Source organism: Topomyia yanbarensis, chromosome 2 (genome assembly GCF_030247195.1).
Source record: "Topomyia yanbarensis strain Yona2022 chromosome 2, ASM3024719v1, whole genome shotgun sequence".
NCBI lineage: Eukaryota > Metazoa > Arthropoda > Insecta > Diptera > Culicidae > Topomyia > Topomyia yanbarensis.
Genome location: NC_080671.1, coordinates 243,525,598 through 243,542,465, shown reverse-complemented (window position 1 = coordinate 243,542,465; position 16,868 = coordinate 243,525,598). Strand labels below are relative to the sequence as shown.

The 16,868-nt window shown below is 41.1% G+C and overlaps 2 protein-coding genes across 2 annotated transcripts; both read left to right on the top strand.

The window, feature by feature from the left end:
• The first annotated feature begins 16 nt into the window (after window positions 1–16).
• Window positions 17–2,017, top strand: LOC131680181 (uncharacterized). Its single transcript, XM_058960900.1, has one exon. The coding sequence runs from the start codon at window positions 17–19 to the stop codon at window positions 2,015–2,017; it is 2,001 nt and encodes a 666-aa protein (XP_058816883.1).
• A 383-nt stretch (window positions 2,018–2,400) lies between these two features.
• Window positions 2,401–4,800, top strand: LOC131680180 (uncharacterized). Its single transcript, XM_058960899.1, has one exon. It carries the CDS (start codon window positions 2,401–2,403, stop codon window positions 4,798–4,800), a length of 2,400 nt encoding a protein of 799 aa, XP_058816882.1.
• Window positions 4,801–16,868: the final 12,068 nt, after the last annotated feature.

Below are 16,868 nucleotides of genomic sequence, written 5' to 3'. Positions count from 1 at the left end.
GTACGTTGCTGAGCCAATGGTGGACACTACCGGTCGGAGGGGGCAGTTTTCCTTATGGATTTTTGGACCCAACTTCAATATACAGACAAAAAGCTCCATCCCATACGTGAAACTTGTCGCCGATGTAGAGACAGCAATACAGAACAAACCACAAGCTGACGAAATTAGAGCAGAGGTTTCTACCATCATATCCAACTACGTCAACTATCAAAACCAACCACGAACGAAAGAGAACGATTGGATACACAAAGACATAGTGCGCAGCAAGAAGTTCTTGCGAGAGAACCCAGACCTATATGTTGCAAAGGCCGACAAAGGAAATAAAACCGTCCTGATATCAGCCACCGAGTACCACCAAAAAATGACAGAAATGGTAAATGACCCATCTACTTATAAGCAGCGTAAGGACAATCCTACGAACAGAGTGCTAAAAAGGCTAAACAGCATTGTGGAGCAGTGGTGGTTAGACCAACACATTGACAAAGCCACCAAATACAGACTTAAATTGTACAACTGCGCACCACCGCGGATCTATGGTCTTCCTAAAATCCATAAGGAAAACTGCCCCCTCCGACCGGTAGTGTCCACCATTGGCTCAGCAACGTACCGTATGGCTCAATACCTTTCGGGAATATTGAACAATTTAGTGGGAAAGACAGAGTACCATGTTCGCAATAGCTTTGATTTCGCAGAAGAGATTTCTAAGATACGGGTACCGGAGGGATGTGTACTATACTCGTTGGATGTGGTGTCCCTGTACACAAATGTGCCTGTAGACAAAGTGTACGAGTATGTTGAGGAACGTTGGAACGAACTACAACACATTACAACAATCCCATGGGACAGTTTCAAACAGGCGATGAAAACAGTCCTAGAAGCGTCATTTTTTCAATACGATGGAAAGTATTATGACCAAATATTCGGAGTACCGATGGGATCCCCACTTTCTCCCGTCGTTGCCAATATAGTGATGGAGAGGCTAGAGAGAGAAGCGATAGAAAGATTGAAACAAAAAAATATTTCGCTGGTAGTGTATCGAAGGTATGTGGATGATTGTTTTCTGGTGGGTAAGGAGAATGAGATCGATGCTGTCATCCAGGAGTTCGAAAAAGATCACAACAGCATAAAATTCACAGTGGAAAAGGAAGAAAATGAATCTATCCGGTTCTTGGATCTCCTATTAACTAGAAGGGAAGAGAGAATAGATAAAAAATGGCTCCCAAAACAGACAACAGGACGATATCTTGATTACACATCAGAGAGTCCGCACGCCCACAAAAAGAATACCGCTATCGCATTATTCGACCGAGCGCTAAAGCTTACTGATGCGAGGAAGAGAGAGGTAAGCATAAAAGAAGCGTCGGATATCCTGCGCAACAACAACTACCCGGAACACTTCATAAAGCGTGTACTGAAACAGAGGGTACACTCACTATATAACACACTGCAAACCAGGAGTACAGACGAGCAAATAGCTAAGTACATTTCCATCCCCTACATCCCCTGCCTAAGCGAGAAGATAGGAAAAGTGTTACGCAAGAATGACATCATCGCAGCGTACCAACCGACCGACAAAATTAAAAACACTATCTTTACTATGTTGAAGGACAGGATCCCAAAGATGCAACAGACCAATGTGGTCTACAGCATTCCGTGTGGTGGATGCGACAATAGGGAGTACATAGGACAGACATCGCAAACTCTGGAAAAACGCATTGCCCAGCATAAAAATTCAATTCGCACGAGCACCTCTATAACCGGCCTAACGCAGCATGCGAGAGAGTGTGGACATCAGTTCGATTTCAACAGAACGCGTGTATTGGAGAGAATCAACAATGATTCCAATAGGCTGACTGCTGAGGTTCTCCACATCAAGCTGCGAGAGGAGAGAGCTGTGAATCTTCAACGTGACGCAGCTAGCTTCTCTAGCACGTATAATGGACTTCTCAACAAGCTACGATCAACGCAGCAATTCACAGGAGACGAGGGAGCAACGACGCTGGCAACGACGCTGTAGGTTTAGTTTAAATTTGTTTCCCCCAGCGATAGCAAGAGGCGAATGGGGTTAAATGTAAGTCGTGATCGTTTTTAACGTAAATTGTGATCTGTAAAATTTATTGTATTTTTTTGTATTTTTATTGTAAAGTTCTGAAGATGGCTGAAATTATAATCGAGTAAGCTGAAACGTCAACAGTAAGAGTTTTTTAATATAATCACCGAAAAATATCAATAAAAAACGATAACATTTACCAACGGTGACCAAAAATAGAAAACATTAAATCGCTTGATCAAGAAAAAGGAAAGGAAAGACACACGATGTTTTTCGTGTCAAGAATTGCAAGAGAATACGATAAGGAAACAGGTGAATTAACGAAAGACCTCTTGAAAACAGCTATCAAGATGGCGAAAATGAAGAATCGACTGAAATTCCTACTGAACTGTCGGAAGTGCAAGCTTGTGCCAAAATGCCTGTGCTACAAGGTTGGTGTTTCTCTACACAGCAACATATCGCGCCAAGAGCTGAGAACTCTGGAACACCGTCAGAAAATCAGAATTATCAGCCTTATCATTCGGGACACCAAGCGTTTATTAGAGCAACTGAGGAACAGAAAGCGGCAACTCTATGGAGTGGTACAAATAGCGCTAAAAGAGGAAGATTGGAGAACTGTACAAGTGATGGTGGAGAAAAAAGCAACGAATGTGTACAACAAGACAAAACGTTCTGAAATAGATAAACTCAGCAACCTGAAGCGAAAAAAGATTGAAGAGATCAGCCAGCAGCCGGAATGGATAGAAAATACAACGAGCTACGAAATCCCCGACTACTTAGAACGAACGCTTCTTCTTGGACCCAACTTCAATATACAGACAAAAAGCTCCATCCCATACGTGAAACTTGTCGCCGATGTAGAGACAGCAATACAGAACAAACCACAAGCTGACGAAATTAGAGCAGAGGTTTCTACCATCATATCCAACTACGTCAACTATCAAAACCAACCACGAACGAAAGAGAACGATTGGATACACAAAGACATAGTGCGCAGCAAGAAGTTCTTGCGAGAGAACCCAGACCTATATGTTGCAAAGGCCGACAAAGGAAATAAAACCGTCCTGATATCAGCCACCGAGTACCACCAAAAAATGACAGAAATGGTAAATGACCCATCTACTTATAAGCAGCGTAAGGACAATCCTACGAACAGAGTGCTAAAAAGGCTAAACAGCATTGTGGAGCAGTGGTGGTTAGACCAACACATTGACAAAGCCACCAAATACAGACTTAAATTGTACAACTGCGCACCACCGCGGATCTATGGTCTTCCTAAAATCCATAAGGAAAACTGCCCCCTCCGACCGGTAGTGTCCACCATTGGCTCAGCAACGTACCGTATGGCTCAATACCTTTCGGGAATATTGAACAATTTAGTGGGAAAGACAGAGTACCATGTTCGCAATAGCTTTGATTTCGCAGAAGAGATTTCTAAGATACGGGTACCGGAGGGATGTGTACTATACTCGTTGGATGTGGTGTCCCTGTACACAAATGTGCCTGTAGACAAAGTGTACGAGTATGTTGAGGAACGTTGGAACGAACTACAACACATTACAACAATCCCATGGGACAGTTTCAAACAGGCGATGAAAACAGTCCTAGAAGCGTCATTTTTTCAATACGATGGAAAGTATTATGACCAAATATTCGGAGTACCGATGGGATCCCCACTTTCTCCCGTCGTTGCCAATATAGTGATGGAGAGGCTAGAGAGAGAAGCGATAGAAAGATTGAAACAAAAAAATATTTCGCTGGTAGTGTATCGAAGGTATGTGGATGATTGTTTTCTGGTGGGTAAGGAGAATGAGATCGATGCTGTCATCCAGGAGTTCGAAAAAGATCACAACAGCATAAAATTCACAGTGGAAAAGGAAGAAAATGAATCTATCCGGTTCTTGGATCTCCTATTAACTAGAAGGGAAGAGAGAATAGATAAAAAATGGCTCCCAAAACAGACAACAGGACGATATCTTGATAACACATCAGAGAGTCCGCACGCCCACAAAAAGAATACCGCTATCGCATTATTCGACCGAGCGCTAAAGCTTACTGATGCGAGGAAGAGAGAGGTAAGCATAAAAGAAGCGTCGGATATCCTGCGCAACAACAACTACCCGGAACACTTCATAAAGCGTGTACTGAAACAGAGGGTACACTCACTATATAACACACTGCAAACCAGGAGTACAGACGAGCAAATAGCTAAGTACATTTCCATCCCCTACATCCCCTGCCTAAGCGAGAAGATAGGAAAAGTGTTACGCAAGAATGACATCATCGCAGCGTACCAACCGACCGACAAAATTAAAAACACTATCTTTACTATGTTGAAGGACAGGATCCCAAAGATGCAACAGACCAATGTGGTCTACAGCATTCCGTGTGGTGGATGCGACAATAGGGAGTACATAGGACAGACATCGCAAACTCTGGAAAAACGCATTGCCCAGCATAAAAATTCAATTCGCACGAGCACCTCTATAACCGGCCTAACGCAGCATGCGAGAGAGTGTGGACATCAGTTCGATTTCAACAGAACGCGTGTATTGGAGAGAATCAACAATGATTCCAATAGGCTGACTGCTGAGGTTCTCCACATCAAGCTGCGAGAGGAGAGAGCTGTGAATCTTCAACGTGACGCAGCTAGCTTCTCTAGCACGTATAATGGACTTCTCAACAAGCTACGATCAACGCAGCAATTCACAGGAGACGAGGGAGCAACGACGCTGGCAACGACGCTGTAGGTTTAGTTTAAATTTGTTTCCCCCAGCGATAGCAAGAGGCGAATGGGGTTAAATGTAAGTCGTGATCGTTTTTAACGTAAATTGTGATCTGTAAAATTTATTGTATTTTTTTGTATTTTTATTGTAAAGTTCTGAAGATGGCTGAAATTATAATCGAGTAAGCTGAAACGTCAACAGTAAGAGTTTTTTAATATAATCACCGAAAAATATCAATAAAAAACGATAACATTTACCAACGGTGACCAAAAATAGAAAACAAGTAACTTAGTTGCACTACAGTTACTATATTACATGCAAGTAAACAATAAGATTCGAGCTTCTGATGACAATTTTATAACTCCTTAGTATAGCTCATGCCTTTCATAAGAGTAATTATTTTAAAGAGGTTTTAATATAGACATTCCAAAACCTGAATACGTGCAATAATCTCCGATAAAACTGTCTTATAACTTAATTTCTTGTTGTATGTTAGTTTTATTCCAGTTTTAACAAAGTATATAGAACCGTTTCACAACCACTATATAAACTTGTAACCTAAAGCTTTATCGTGGAAGTCATAACATAGTTTTATAGTGAAATTTAGGAACAAATGAAATGACAGCTGCATAAAACCATAATAAAATCACCGGTTTCAAGGATTCCTTCATAAAACCAGGATAAAACAATGATAAATCCCCGAGGCATTTTAATTGTTACTTGGGTATGGCATATCCTAGCAAAACTCCCCAACTCGCAGTAGGGCCGTGGGGGAAGGGGGGGGGGTTCGTTATGCCCCTAGACTCCTCTCCTTCCTGTCCCTGCTGCCCCCTGTGTATGTGTGTTTTTTTACAATGGAGAAGACCTTTACGTCCTAGCCCAGTACACGTGCTATCAGTAGGTGTCCAAGCTACCACACAAGGTGTACTGGGGGCATGTCGGGCTCGAATGGTGATGCTGCCATTAATACCGACTAAACTCCATTGGGCTCCGCCATCGTTCCCCCCAAGAACTACCTCTCGATATTACTTCTGGGAGGATAGCTGTACTTAATGTACTCATTCACTCTCACTCACGCGTTCATACGTCCTGTATGAGGCTTACTTGGGTGCTCTCTCTATCGCACCTTGATTCGCTCTCAAACACTCCACATGAGGCTGACTTTTGTGCTCACCTTTTTCGTTCCTTGCGAGGCTGACTTGTGTGCTCACCTTACTCATTCCTTGCTAGGCTTTCTTTTGTGCTCGCCTCACCCATACCATGTGAGGCTGGCTTGGGTGCTCACCCTATCACCTGATTCACTCTCGAGCGTGCCACTTTATTACACCTCTGTCACTCCCCCTGGCATCCCATGTGGGACATATTTCTTAAGCCCCACTTCTGACATACCATGCGAGGCTGACTTGTGTGCTCACCTTTTTCATTCCTTGCTAGGCTTACTTTTGTGCTAGCCTCTACCATACCGTGTGAGGCTGAGTTTTGTGCTCACCCTTGACATACCGTGTGAGATTGACTTGGATGCTCACCCTTTCACTACTCTGTCACGCCATGAGAACATACGAACAGTATGTGTTCGGCAGTTTCGTCTACACCTGAGCAGTCAAGGCAAGCTGGGACCTCCGCGTGCCCGAACCTGTGGAGGTACTGTCGAAAACAGCCATGGCCTGAGAGGAATTGTGTCAGGTGGAAGTGAACTTCCCCATGGGGTCTTCCCACCCAGCTCGATATGCTAGGTAGCTGCCGGTGGGTCCACCTACCTTTCGAGGAGTTGTCCCACTCACGCTGCCATCTGGCGACCGAGGTCACCCTGGTGCGCTCGCGGGCTCCTCTATTTCCTCGTAGCTCGAAACACTCATCTTCCCGAATGACCAGCCCGACTGGCATCATGCTCACTATCACGCAGGATGCATCGTGTGATACCGTGCGGTAGGCAGATATCACTCTGAGGCACATCACGCGGTAGGTGCTCTCCAGTTTCTGTAGGTAACTGGTTACCCTCAGTGCTCTTGACCATGACGAGCCGCCGTACCTGAGGATAGACACGGCAACGCCTGCCAGTAACCTACGTCTACCGGCGCACACCTTTGAGCTGTTGGACATCATCCTCGATAGAGCCGCAACAGCAGTAGACGCTCTCTTGCATGTGTAATCGACATGGCTGCCGAAGGTCAGCTTGTCATCTATAATGACTCCGATAGACTTCAGACTTCAATGTGATCGTGACTTCTCCCACATGGATAACTGCATGTTGTGCCGACTTGCGGTTGTTGACGATAACTACCTCCGTCTTATGATGAGCGAGCTCCAGGCCTCTCGCGCTCATCCATTCCTCCACCGTGTTGATCGCGTGTTCTGCGGTTAGTTCTACCTCAGGTATTGACTTCCCGTAGACTTCCAAGGTTACGTCGTCGGCAAAGCCGATGATCTTCACCCCAGGAGGGAACTTCTGTCTCAGAACCCCGTCATACATGAGGTTCCATAGCACCGGGCCTAGGATCGAGCTCTGCGGGACTCCGGCGGTAATCGGAACCCTTTTCTGACCGGCATCGGTCTCGTATAGCAGTACGCGGTTTTGGAAGTAACTTTCCAGGATCCGGTGCAGACCCACCAGTAGGCTAAGCCGGTGTAACGAGAGCGCGATGGCATCCCAGCTTGCGCTGTTGAATGCGTTCTTCACGTCAAGTGTCACTAACGCACAGTATCGAATGCCTCGTCTTTTTCGTTGGATCGCTATCTCGGCAGGATTTATCAATGAGTTGAGAGCGTCCACTGTGAACTTACCCTTCCGAAAGCCAAACTGGTTGCTTGACAGACCGTCCGTACCTTCTGCGTACGGGGTTAGCCTGTTGAGGATAATCCTCTCAAGCAATTTGCCAGTCGTGTCGATCAGACAGATTGGTCTGTACGCCGATGGGTCGCCTGGCGGCTTCCCGGGCTTCGGCAACAGCACCAATTTCTGCCTTTTCCATCTATCTGGGAAACGGCACTCGTCAAGGCATCTCTGCCTAGCTTACCTGAACATGTTCGGATTCGCTATGATCGCTGCCTTGAGAGCGTTGTTTGGAACTCCATCCGGCCCTGGAGGGATTTAGCCACTGCGAGTAGTTCTTCATTCGTCACTGGAGCCACCATTTCGGCCGTGCCCGCACTGTCTCGTAGTGCAGGTGGCCAGGGGCTTGTGGCTCGAGACGGGAAGAGTACTTCGATAATCGTCGCCAACCGGTCCGGAGACCGTTTTGGGGGTGAAGAGCCCCCTTTGGTCTTAGCCATCACAATCCTGTAGGCGTCACCCCACGGATTCGCGTTGGCACTCTCACACAGGTTGTCGAAACACGCTCTCTTGCTGCTTTTAATGACCTTGTTAAGGGCCAATTTCGCAGCTCGAAACACTTCACGGCGGTTCTCTCTTGCATCCTCGGTGCGAGCTCTTTGCATCCTACGTCTAGCTCTGAGACAGGCTGATCGTAGAACTGCAATCTCGGCACTCCACCAGTATACCGGGCAGCTGCCGTTTCTTGGCAGGGTTTTTCTCGGCATAATGGCGTCGCACGCGCGTGATAGAACAGCTACCAGCGCATCCCCGCTTAGACTGTCGGTGTTGGCCTCCAGTCCCAGGGCCGCGGTGAAAGCTTCGCTGTCGAAGTGATTGGACTTCCACCCGCGTACCTGACAGGGATCTCCCGCCCTCGGATGCTGCACACCATAGTTGATCTTAAAGCGGATTGCTAAATGATCGCTATGGGTGTAGCCTTCGTCTACCCTCCATTCCATGCCTGGAACCAGATGCGGGCTGGCAAATGTTACGTCAATCCACGCCTCCACCCCATTTCTACGGAATGTACTAGCGGAGCCATTATTAGCTAGCACAGTATCGAGTTTCGCAAGCGCATCCATTAGCGCTTGACCCCTGCTATTTGTATAGCGGCTGCCCCACTCCACTGCCCAAGCGTTAAAGTCTCCCGCTATGACTACCGGTTTCCGGCCCACTAGGTCTGACGAGAGCCTGTCGATCATCTGGTTGAATTGTTCTATGGGCCACCTTGGTGGAGCGTAGCAGCTGCAATATCTTGGCAATCGCAACACCCTCGGTGGAGGAGTGTATTACCTCTTGAACCGGGAACCGTCCCGTTGTACAGATTGCCACCATTCCAGACCCGTCCGACACCCAATTGCCGTTGCCGGCAGGGATGTTGTACGGGTCTGATAGGAGGGCGACATCTGTCCTCGACTCCGAGACCGACTGCCACAGCAGCTGTTGGGCTGCTGCACAATGGTTAAGATTTAGCTGTGTGACGTTCACGCCTTCTTCTTATTTGCCTCACCAAAGGGACACTAAGGTTCGCCCATAGCGTGTTTATGGGCTTGCTTCTTAGCGGTGCAGATAAGGCACTTGTGCGCCTTAGTGCAACCTTGCTCCTTATGCCCCTCCCGCCCTTGCACTCGTAGGATTTGTGGCCGTACTCAAGGCACCGATAGCACCTATCCACTGAAGGCGGCTGGGGTATGCTGATTGGGCATACCGACCAACCGATCTTCAGCTTACCTTTCTCGGTTACCTTTTTGGCATCCGCCTTCAGTAGCCTGAGGTAGGCTACCTGGGTGCCGAAGGGTCCCCCTCTAAAACGCACAGAGGCCCGCTCGATTGTCACGTCGCATTTCTCGTTGAAGGCTGCGATGACATCTTCTGCGGTCGTGAACTCGTCCATATGCTTGCACTGGAGAGTCATTTCCGCCCCTAGCGACCTGACCTGGGCGCCTTCACTAAGGACCTCTTGTGCCAAGGCCTTGTACACCGCACTAGATTGTGCGCCTCGCTTCAGCACCAGAAGCATTTCTCCTGTGTTGATGCGTCTCACGCTACACACATCTTGCCCAAGGGCCGAGAGGCTTTCGGCCGCCTTCATCGACTTTAGGACGTCGGCGTATTTGTCCTTGTCGGGTTTTAACCACAAGGCATCGCTTCTGTCCTTGGCCTTCTTCACGCGCCGCGGTAGCTCCGGTGCCGGTGCCGGTTTCTTCTTGGTGACCAGCGTCCAGGGGTTTACGCCCCCCTGCCCCGGTTGCGCCGGGTTGCTGGTACCATCGCTCTGCCCAGCGAGGTCACTCTCGCCCTCGCTTACCTCGACCAAACGGCGTGTGGCCTTAACGGTTGCACGCGTATTTGTCCTTGTCGGGTTTTAGCCACAAGGCCTCGCATCTGTCCTTGGCCTTCTTCACGGGCCGCGGTACCTCCTGTGTCGGTGCCGGTTTCTTCTTGGTGACCAGCGTGCAGGGGTTTACGCCCCCCCCTGCCCCTGTTGCGCTGGGTTGCTGGTACCATCGCTCTGCCCAGCGAGGTCACTCTCGCCCTCGCTTACCTCGACCAAACGGCGTTTGGCCTTAACGGTTGCACGCCGTGTGGTGTCGGTTTTTGCACCCTCGCCTGGCGACTTCCTAGGGCGCTTCGCGTTCGACGCCGTCTTGCGATTGCCCTTGTCTTTGCCCTTCGAGGGGAACTCGGCCGCCGCTTCGAGCGACATGTCTACTCCATAGAAGGTAAAGCCCACTGTCTGGGTACCTATGTCGACTTTCTCTCTTCCCTCCCTCTTGGAGGCCACTGTCTGGGTTTCTCTGTCGGACTTCTCCCGACATTCCACCCTCTTGGCGTAAGCCTGCTGTTCCTGTCTTGCGACACGAACAGCTTTCCGGAGCACCAGGAGGCTCTGCTTCAGCTCCATGCTTATATTTTGCTTTGCGCTAGTGAACTCGATTATTGAATCGAGCTGCTCCACCACTGTGCGCATCGCGGATAGTGGCCCGTCCAGTGCGTTGGTAGGGCTATTTCCTACCACTGCTGGGGGTCACTGGTGCTATAAAATGCTACGTCATTTATGCATGGCCCCTAAGTATGTTTTAAGCCCAAAAATCTAACGAAAATTTAGCTCTTTTGCAAGACTTAGGTTATACTGGTTATGGCGCAAAAATTACTACTTACATTATTTATGATAAGAATATAAGAAATCAATATATCATAATAATATACCTATAAAAATAATGTCACTTCATCAACCATCATTTGCCATTCCTCACACGCCCCCCCCCATCTCTCTCTCTCTCTCTCTCTCTCTCTCTCTCTCTCTCTCTCTCTCTCTCTCTTTCTATCTCTGTCTCTCTTCTATCGCATCTATCTAGCTATTTCTGTATCCATTTCTAAGTTGTGTGATAAGATCTTCTGCCAACCTGAAATATTTATTAATTGTAATTGCGAAGGTTTGAGAAAACAAAACTATTTTTTGACTGCTGCTACATCAACTCAACTTTAATTCAATTGTATTCAAAGCCTTTATCTACACTATAATTAAGGAAATTCATGGCTATATCAGAAAAATATTTGGCTTAACTGGGTAATATGAAAGTTTGACATGAAAATTTTCAAAAGAGACATTCCACGTGCGATATTTAAACTATTCGTATCTCTATTGAATTTTGAATGAAACATATGCTCAAAGACTGAAAGCTGAAGCCAGCAGGATTGGACTTGCCATCAACGTTTCGAAGACAAAATACATGAGAGGAAGAGGTTCTAGAGACGACAATGTGAACCTCCTACCCGAGTGCGGATTGACGGTGACGAAATCGAGATGGTGGACGAATTCATGTATTTGGGCTCACTGATAACCAACGACAATGATAACAGCAGAGAAATTCAGAGACGGATCTTGGCGGGAAATCGTGCCTACTTTGGACATCGGAGGACGCTCCGGTCGAACAAATTTCGCCGCCGCACGAAGTTGATTATTTACAAGACGCTGATTACATCGGTGGTCCTCTGCGGCCACGAGACCTGGACTATATTCGTTGAGGACCAAAGCGCCCTTGGAGTTTTCGAACGAAAGGTGTTGCGTACCATCTATGGTGGAGTTCAGATGGAAGACGGAACGTGGCACAGGCGAATAAACCATGAGTTGTATCAGCTGCACATTCGTTATATTGGTACGAACTTTCATGAGAAATAACAGATCAAAGACCAAAAATATCCACAAATTAGATTCATTTGATTCATTTGTTTCATTTGAATCATTTGATTCATTTGATATATTTGATTCATTTGATTCATTTGATTTATTTGATTCATTTGATTCATTTGATTCATTTGATTCATTTGATTCATTTGATTCATTTGATTCATTTGATTCATTTGATTCATTTGATTCATTTGATTCATTTGATTCATTTGATTCATTTGATTCATTTGATTCATTTGATTCATTTGATTCATTTGATTCATTTGATTCATTTGATTCATTTGATTCATTTGATTCATTGATTCATTGATTCATTTGATTCATTTGATTCATTTGATTCATTTGATTCATTTGATTCATTTGATTCATTTGATTCATTTGATTCATTTGATTCATTTGATTCATTTGATTCATTTGATTCATTTGATTCATTTGATTCATTTGATTCATTTGATTCATTTGATTCATTTGATTCATTTGATTCATTTGATCCAATTGATTCATTTGCTTCATTTGCTTCATTTGATTCATTTGATTCATTTGATTCATTTGATTCATTTGATTCATTTGATTCATTTGATTTATTTGATTTATTTGATTCATTTGATTCATTTGATTCATTTGATTCATTTGATTCATTTGATTCATTTGATTCAATTGATTCATTTGATTCATTTGATTCATTTGATTCATTTGATTCATTTGATTCATTTGATTTATTTGATTCATTTGATTCATTTGATTCATTTGATTCATTTGATTCATTTGATTCATTTGATTCATTTGATTCATTTGATTCATTTGATTCATTTGATTCATTTGATTCATTTGATTCATTTGATTCATTTGATTCATTTGATTCATTTGATTCATTTGATTCATTTGATTAATTTGATTAATTTGATTCATTTGATTCATTTGATTCATTTGATTCATTTGATTCATTTGATTCATTTGATTCATTTGATTCATTTGATTCATTTGATTCATTCGATTCATTTGATTTATTCGATTCATTCGATTCATTTGATTCATTTGATTTATTTGATTCATTTGATTCATTTGATTCATTTGATTCATTTGATTCATTTGATTCATTTGATTCATTTGATTCATTTGATTCATTTGATTCATTTGATTCATTTGATTCATTTGATTCATTTGATTCATATGATTCATTTGATTCATTTGATTCATTTGATTCATTTGATTCATTTGATTCCTTTGATTCATTTGATTCATTTGATTCATTTGATTCATTTGATTCATTTGATTCATTTGATTAATTTGATCAATTTGATTAATTTGATTAATTTGATTTTTTTGATTTATTTGATTTATTTGATTCATTTGATTCATTTAATTCATTTGATTCATTTGATTCATTTGATTCATTTGATTCATTTGAATCATTTGATTCATTTGAATCAATTGATTCATTTGATTCATTTGATTCATTTGATTCTTTTGATTCTTTTGATTCATTTGATTCATTTGATTCATTTGATTCATTTGATTCATTTGATTCATTTGATTCATTTGATTCATTTGATTCATTTGATTCATTTGATTCATTTGATTCATTTGATTCATTTGATTCATTTGATTCATTTGATTCATTTGATTCATTTGATTCATTTGATTCATTTGATTCATTTGATTCATTTGATTCAGTTGATTCATTTGATTCATTTGATTCATTTGATTCATTTGATTCGTTTGATTCATTTGATTCATTTGATTCATTTGATTCATTTGAATAATTCGATTCATTTGATTCGTTTGATTCATTTGATTCATTTGATTCATTTGATTCATTTGATTCATTTGATTCATTTGATTCATTTGATTCATTTGATTCATTTGATTCATTTGATTCATTTGATTCATTTGATTCATTTGATTCATTTGATTCATTTGATTCATTTGATTCATTTGATTCATTTGATTCATTTGATTCATTTGATTCATTTGATTCATTTGATTCATTTGATTCATTTGATTCATTTGATTCATTTGATTCATTTGATTCATTTGAATAATTTGATTCATTTGATTCGTTTGATTCGTTTGATTCATTTGATTCATTTGATTCATTTGATTCATTTGATTCATTTGATTCATTTGATTCATTTGATTCATTTGATTAATTTGATTCATTTGATTCATTTGATTCATTTGATTCATTTGATTCATTTGATTCATTTGATTCATTTGATTCATTTGATTCATTTGATTCATTTGATTCATTTGATTCATTCGATTCATTTGATTCATTCGATTCATTTGATTCATTTGATTCATTTGATTCATTTGATTCATTTGATTCATTTGATTCATTTGATTCATTTGATTCATTTGATTCATTTGATTCATTTGATTCATTTGATTCATTTGATTCATTTGATTCATTTGATTCATTTGATTCATTTGATTCATTTGATTCATTTGATTCATTTGATTCATTTGATTCATTTGATTCATTTGATTCATTTGATTCATTTGATTCATTTGATTCATTTGATTCATTTGATTCATTTGATTCATTTGATTCATTTGATTCATTTGATTCATTTGATTCATTTGATTCATTTGATTCATTTGATTCATTTGATTCATTTGATACATTTGATTCATTTGATTCATTTGATTCATTTGATTCATTTGATTCATTTGATTCATTTGATTCATTTGATTTATTTGATTCTTATGATTCATTTGATTAATATCTTTAATTTTATGCATTTCATGTTCAGTCATTCGTTATATTTCATTCAATTTGTTAGTATGAGTCAATTTATTTTATTAATCTTTTAACTATTTCTAAATCTAATCTTAATTTTTATTTAATAACCTAATCTAATTTGATTCGTGTATTTTATAATTTATATTAATTTTTCTACTCATTTCATGAATTTAAAAACCTATTATTTCGTTTTTTGCTTTACTTTTATATTTCGGTCGTTTTGTTGATTTCCATAATTTATTCAGTTTATTCGGGATTTTATTCGTGCAAGACTAGAAACTGTTTTCATCCCACCTCTAGGTGGGTGCCTACTTCTCGTGAGTTCTGCAAACTAATCCAATAGTGAAATGTGTAAGAAATGTCTCATCTCACTGCTAGGTGGATTAAATCGGTCTTTGAAAATAATTTTGGGATATCAAAATATACCATCGTTTTTCAGAATTTCAGAATTTTCGGGTAGGCCTGCATGATTGCGCATTACATTTTTGAAAATAATTTTGGAATATCAAAATATACCATCGTAGTATTTTTAGAGGGTATTCCTAGGACATGTGAGAAGAACTTTGCATATTCAGAATTTTCGGGTATGCCTGCAAGATTGCGCATTACATTTTTGAAAATAATTTTGGAATATCAAAATATACCATCGTAGTATTTTTAGAGGGTGTTCCTAGGACATGTGAGAAGAACTTTGAATATTCAGAATTTTCGGGTAGGCCTGCATGATTGCACATTACATTTTTGAAAATAATTTTGGAATATCAAAATATACCATCGTAGTATGTTTTGAGGGTGTTTCTAGGACATGTGAGAAGAACTTTGCATATTCAGAATTTTCGGGTAGACCTGCATGATTGCGCATTACATTTTTGAAAATAATTTTGGAATATCAAAATATACCATCGTAGTATTTTTAGAGGGTATTCCTAGGACATGTGAGAAGAACTTTGCATATTCAGAAGTTTCGGATAGGCCTGCATGATTGCGCACTACATTTTTGAAAATAATTTTGGAATATCAAAATATACCATCGCAGTATTTTTAGAGGCTGTTCCTAGGACATGTGAGAAGAACTTTGAATATTCAGAATTTTCGGGTAGGCCTGCATGATTGCGCATTACATTTTTGAAAATGATTTTGGAATATCAAAATATACCATCGTAGTATTTTTAGAGGGTGTTCCTAGGACATGTGAGAAGAACAATGAATATTCAGAAGTTTCGGGTAGGCCTGCATGATTGCGCATTACATTTTTGAAAATAATTTTGGAATATCAAAATATACCATCGTAGTATTTTTAGAGGGTATTCCTAGGACATGTGAGAAGAACTTTGAATATTCAGAATTTTCGGGTAGGCCTGCAAGATTGCGCATTACATTTTTGAAAATAATTTTGGAATATCAAAATATACCATCGTAGTATTTTTAGAGGGTGTTCCTAGGACATGTGAGAAGAACTTTGAATATTCAGAATTTTCGGGTAGGCCTGCATGATTGCACATTACATTTTTGAAAATAATTTTGGAATATCAAAATATACCTTCGTAGTATGTTTTGAGGGTGTTTCTAGGACATGTGAGAAGAACTTTGCATATTCAGAATTTTCGGGTAGACCTGCATGATTGCGCATTACATTTTTGAAAATAATTTTGGAATATCAAAATATACCATCGTAGTATTTTTAGAGGGTATTCCTAGGACATGTGAGAAGAACTTTGCATATTCAGAAGTTTCGGGTAGGCCTGCATGATTGCGCACTACATTTTTGAAAATAATTTTGGAATATCAAAATATACCATCGTAGTATTTTTAGAGGGTGTTTCTAGGACATGTGAGAAGAACTTTGAATATTCAGAATTTTCGGGTAGGCCTGCATGATTGCACATTACATTTTTGAAAATAATTTTGGAATATCAAAATATACCATCGTAGTATGTTTTGAGGGTGTTCCTAGGACATGTGAGAAGAACTTTGAATATTCAGAATTTTCGGGTAGGCCTGCATGATTGCGCATTACATTTTTGAAAATAATTTTGGAATATCAAAATATACCATCGTAGTATTTTTAGAGGGTGTTCCTAGGACATGTGAGAAGAACTTTGAATATTCAGAATTTTCGGGTAGGCCTGCATGATTGCGCATTACATTTTTGAAAATAATTTTGGAATATCAAAATATACCATCGTAGTATTTTTAGAGGGTGTTTCTAGGACATGTGAGAAGAACTTTGCATTTACAGAATTTTCGGGTAGGCCTGCATGATTGCGCATTACATTTTTGAAAATAATTTTGGAATATCAAAATATACCATCGTAGTATTTTTATTACATTACATTTTTGAA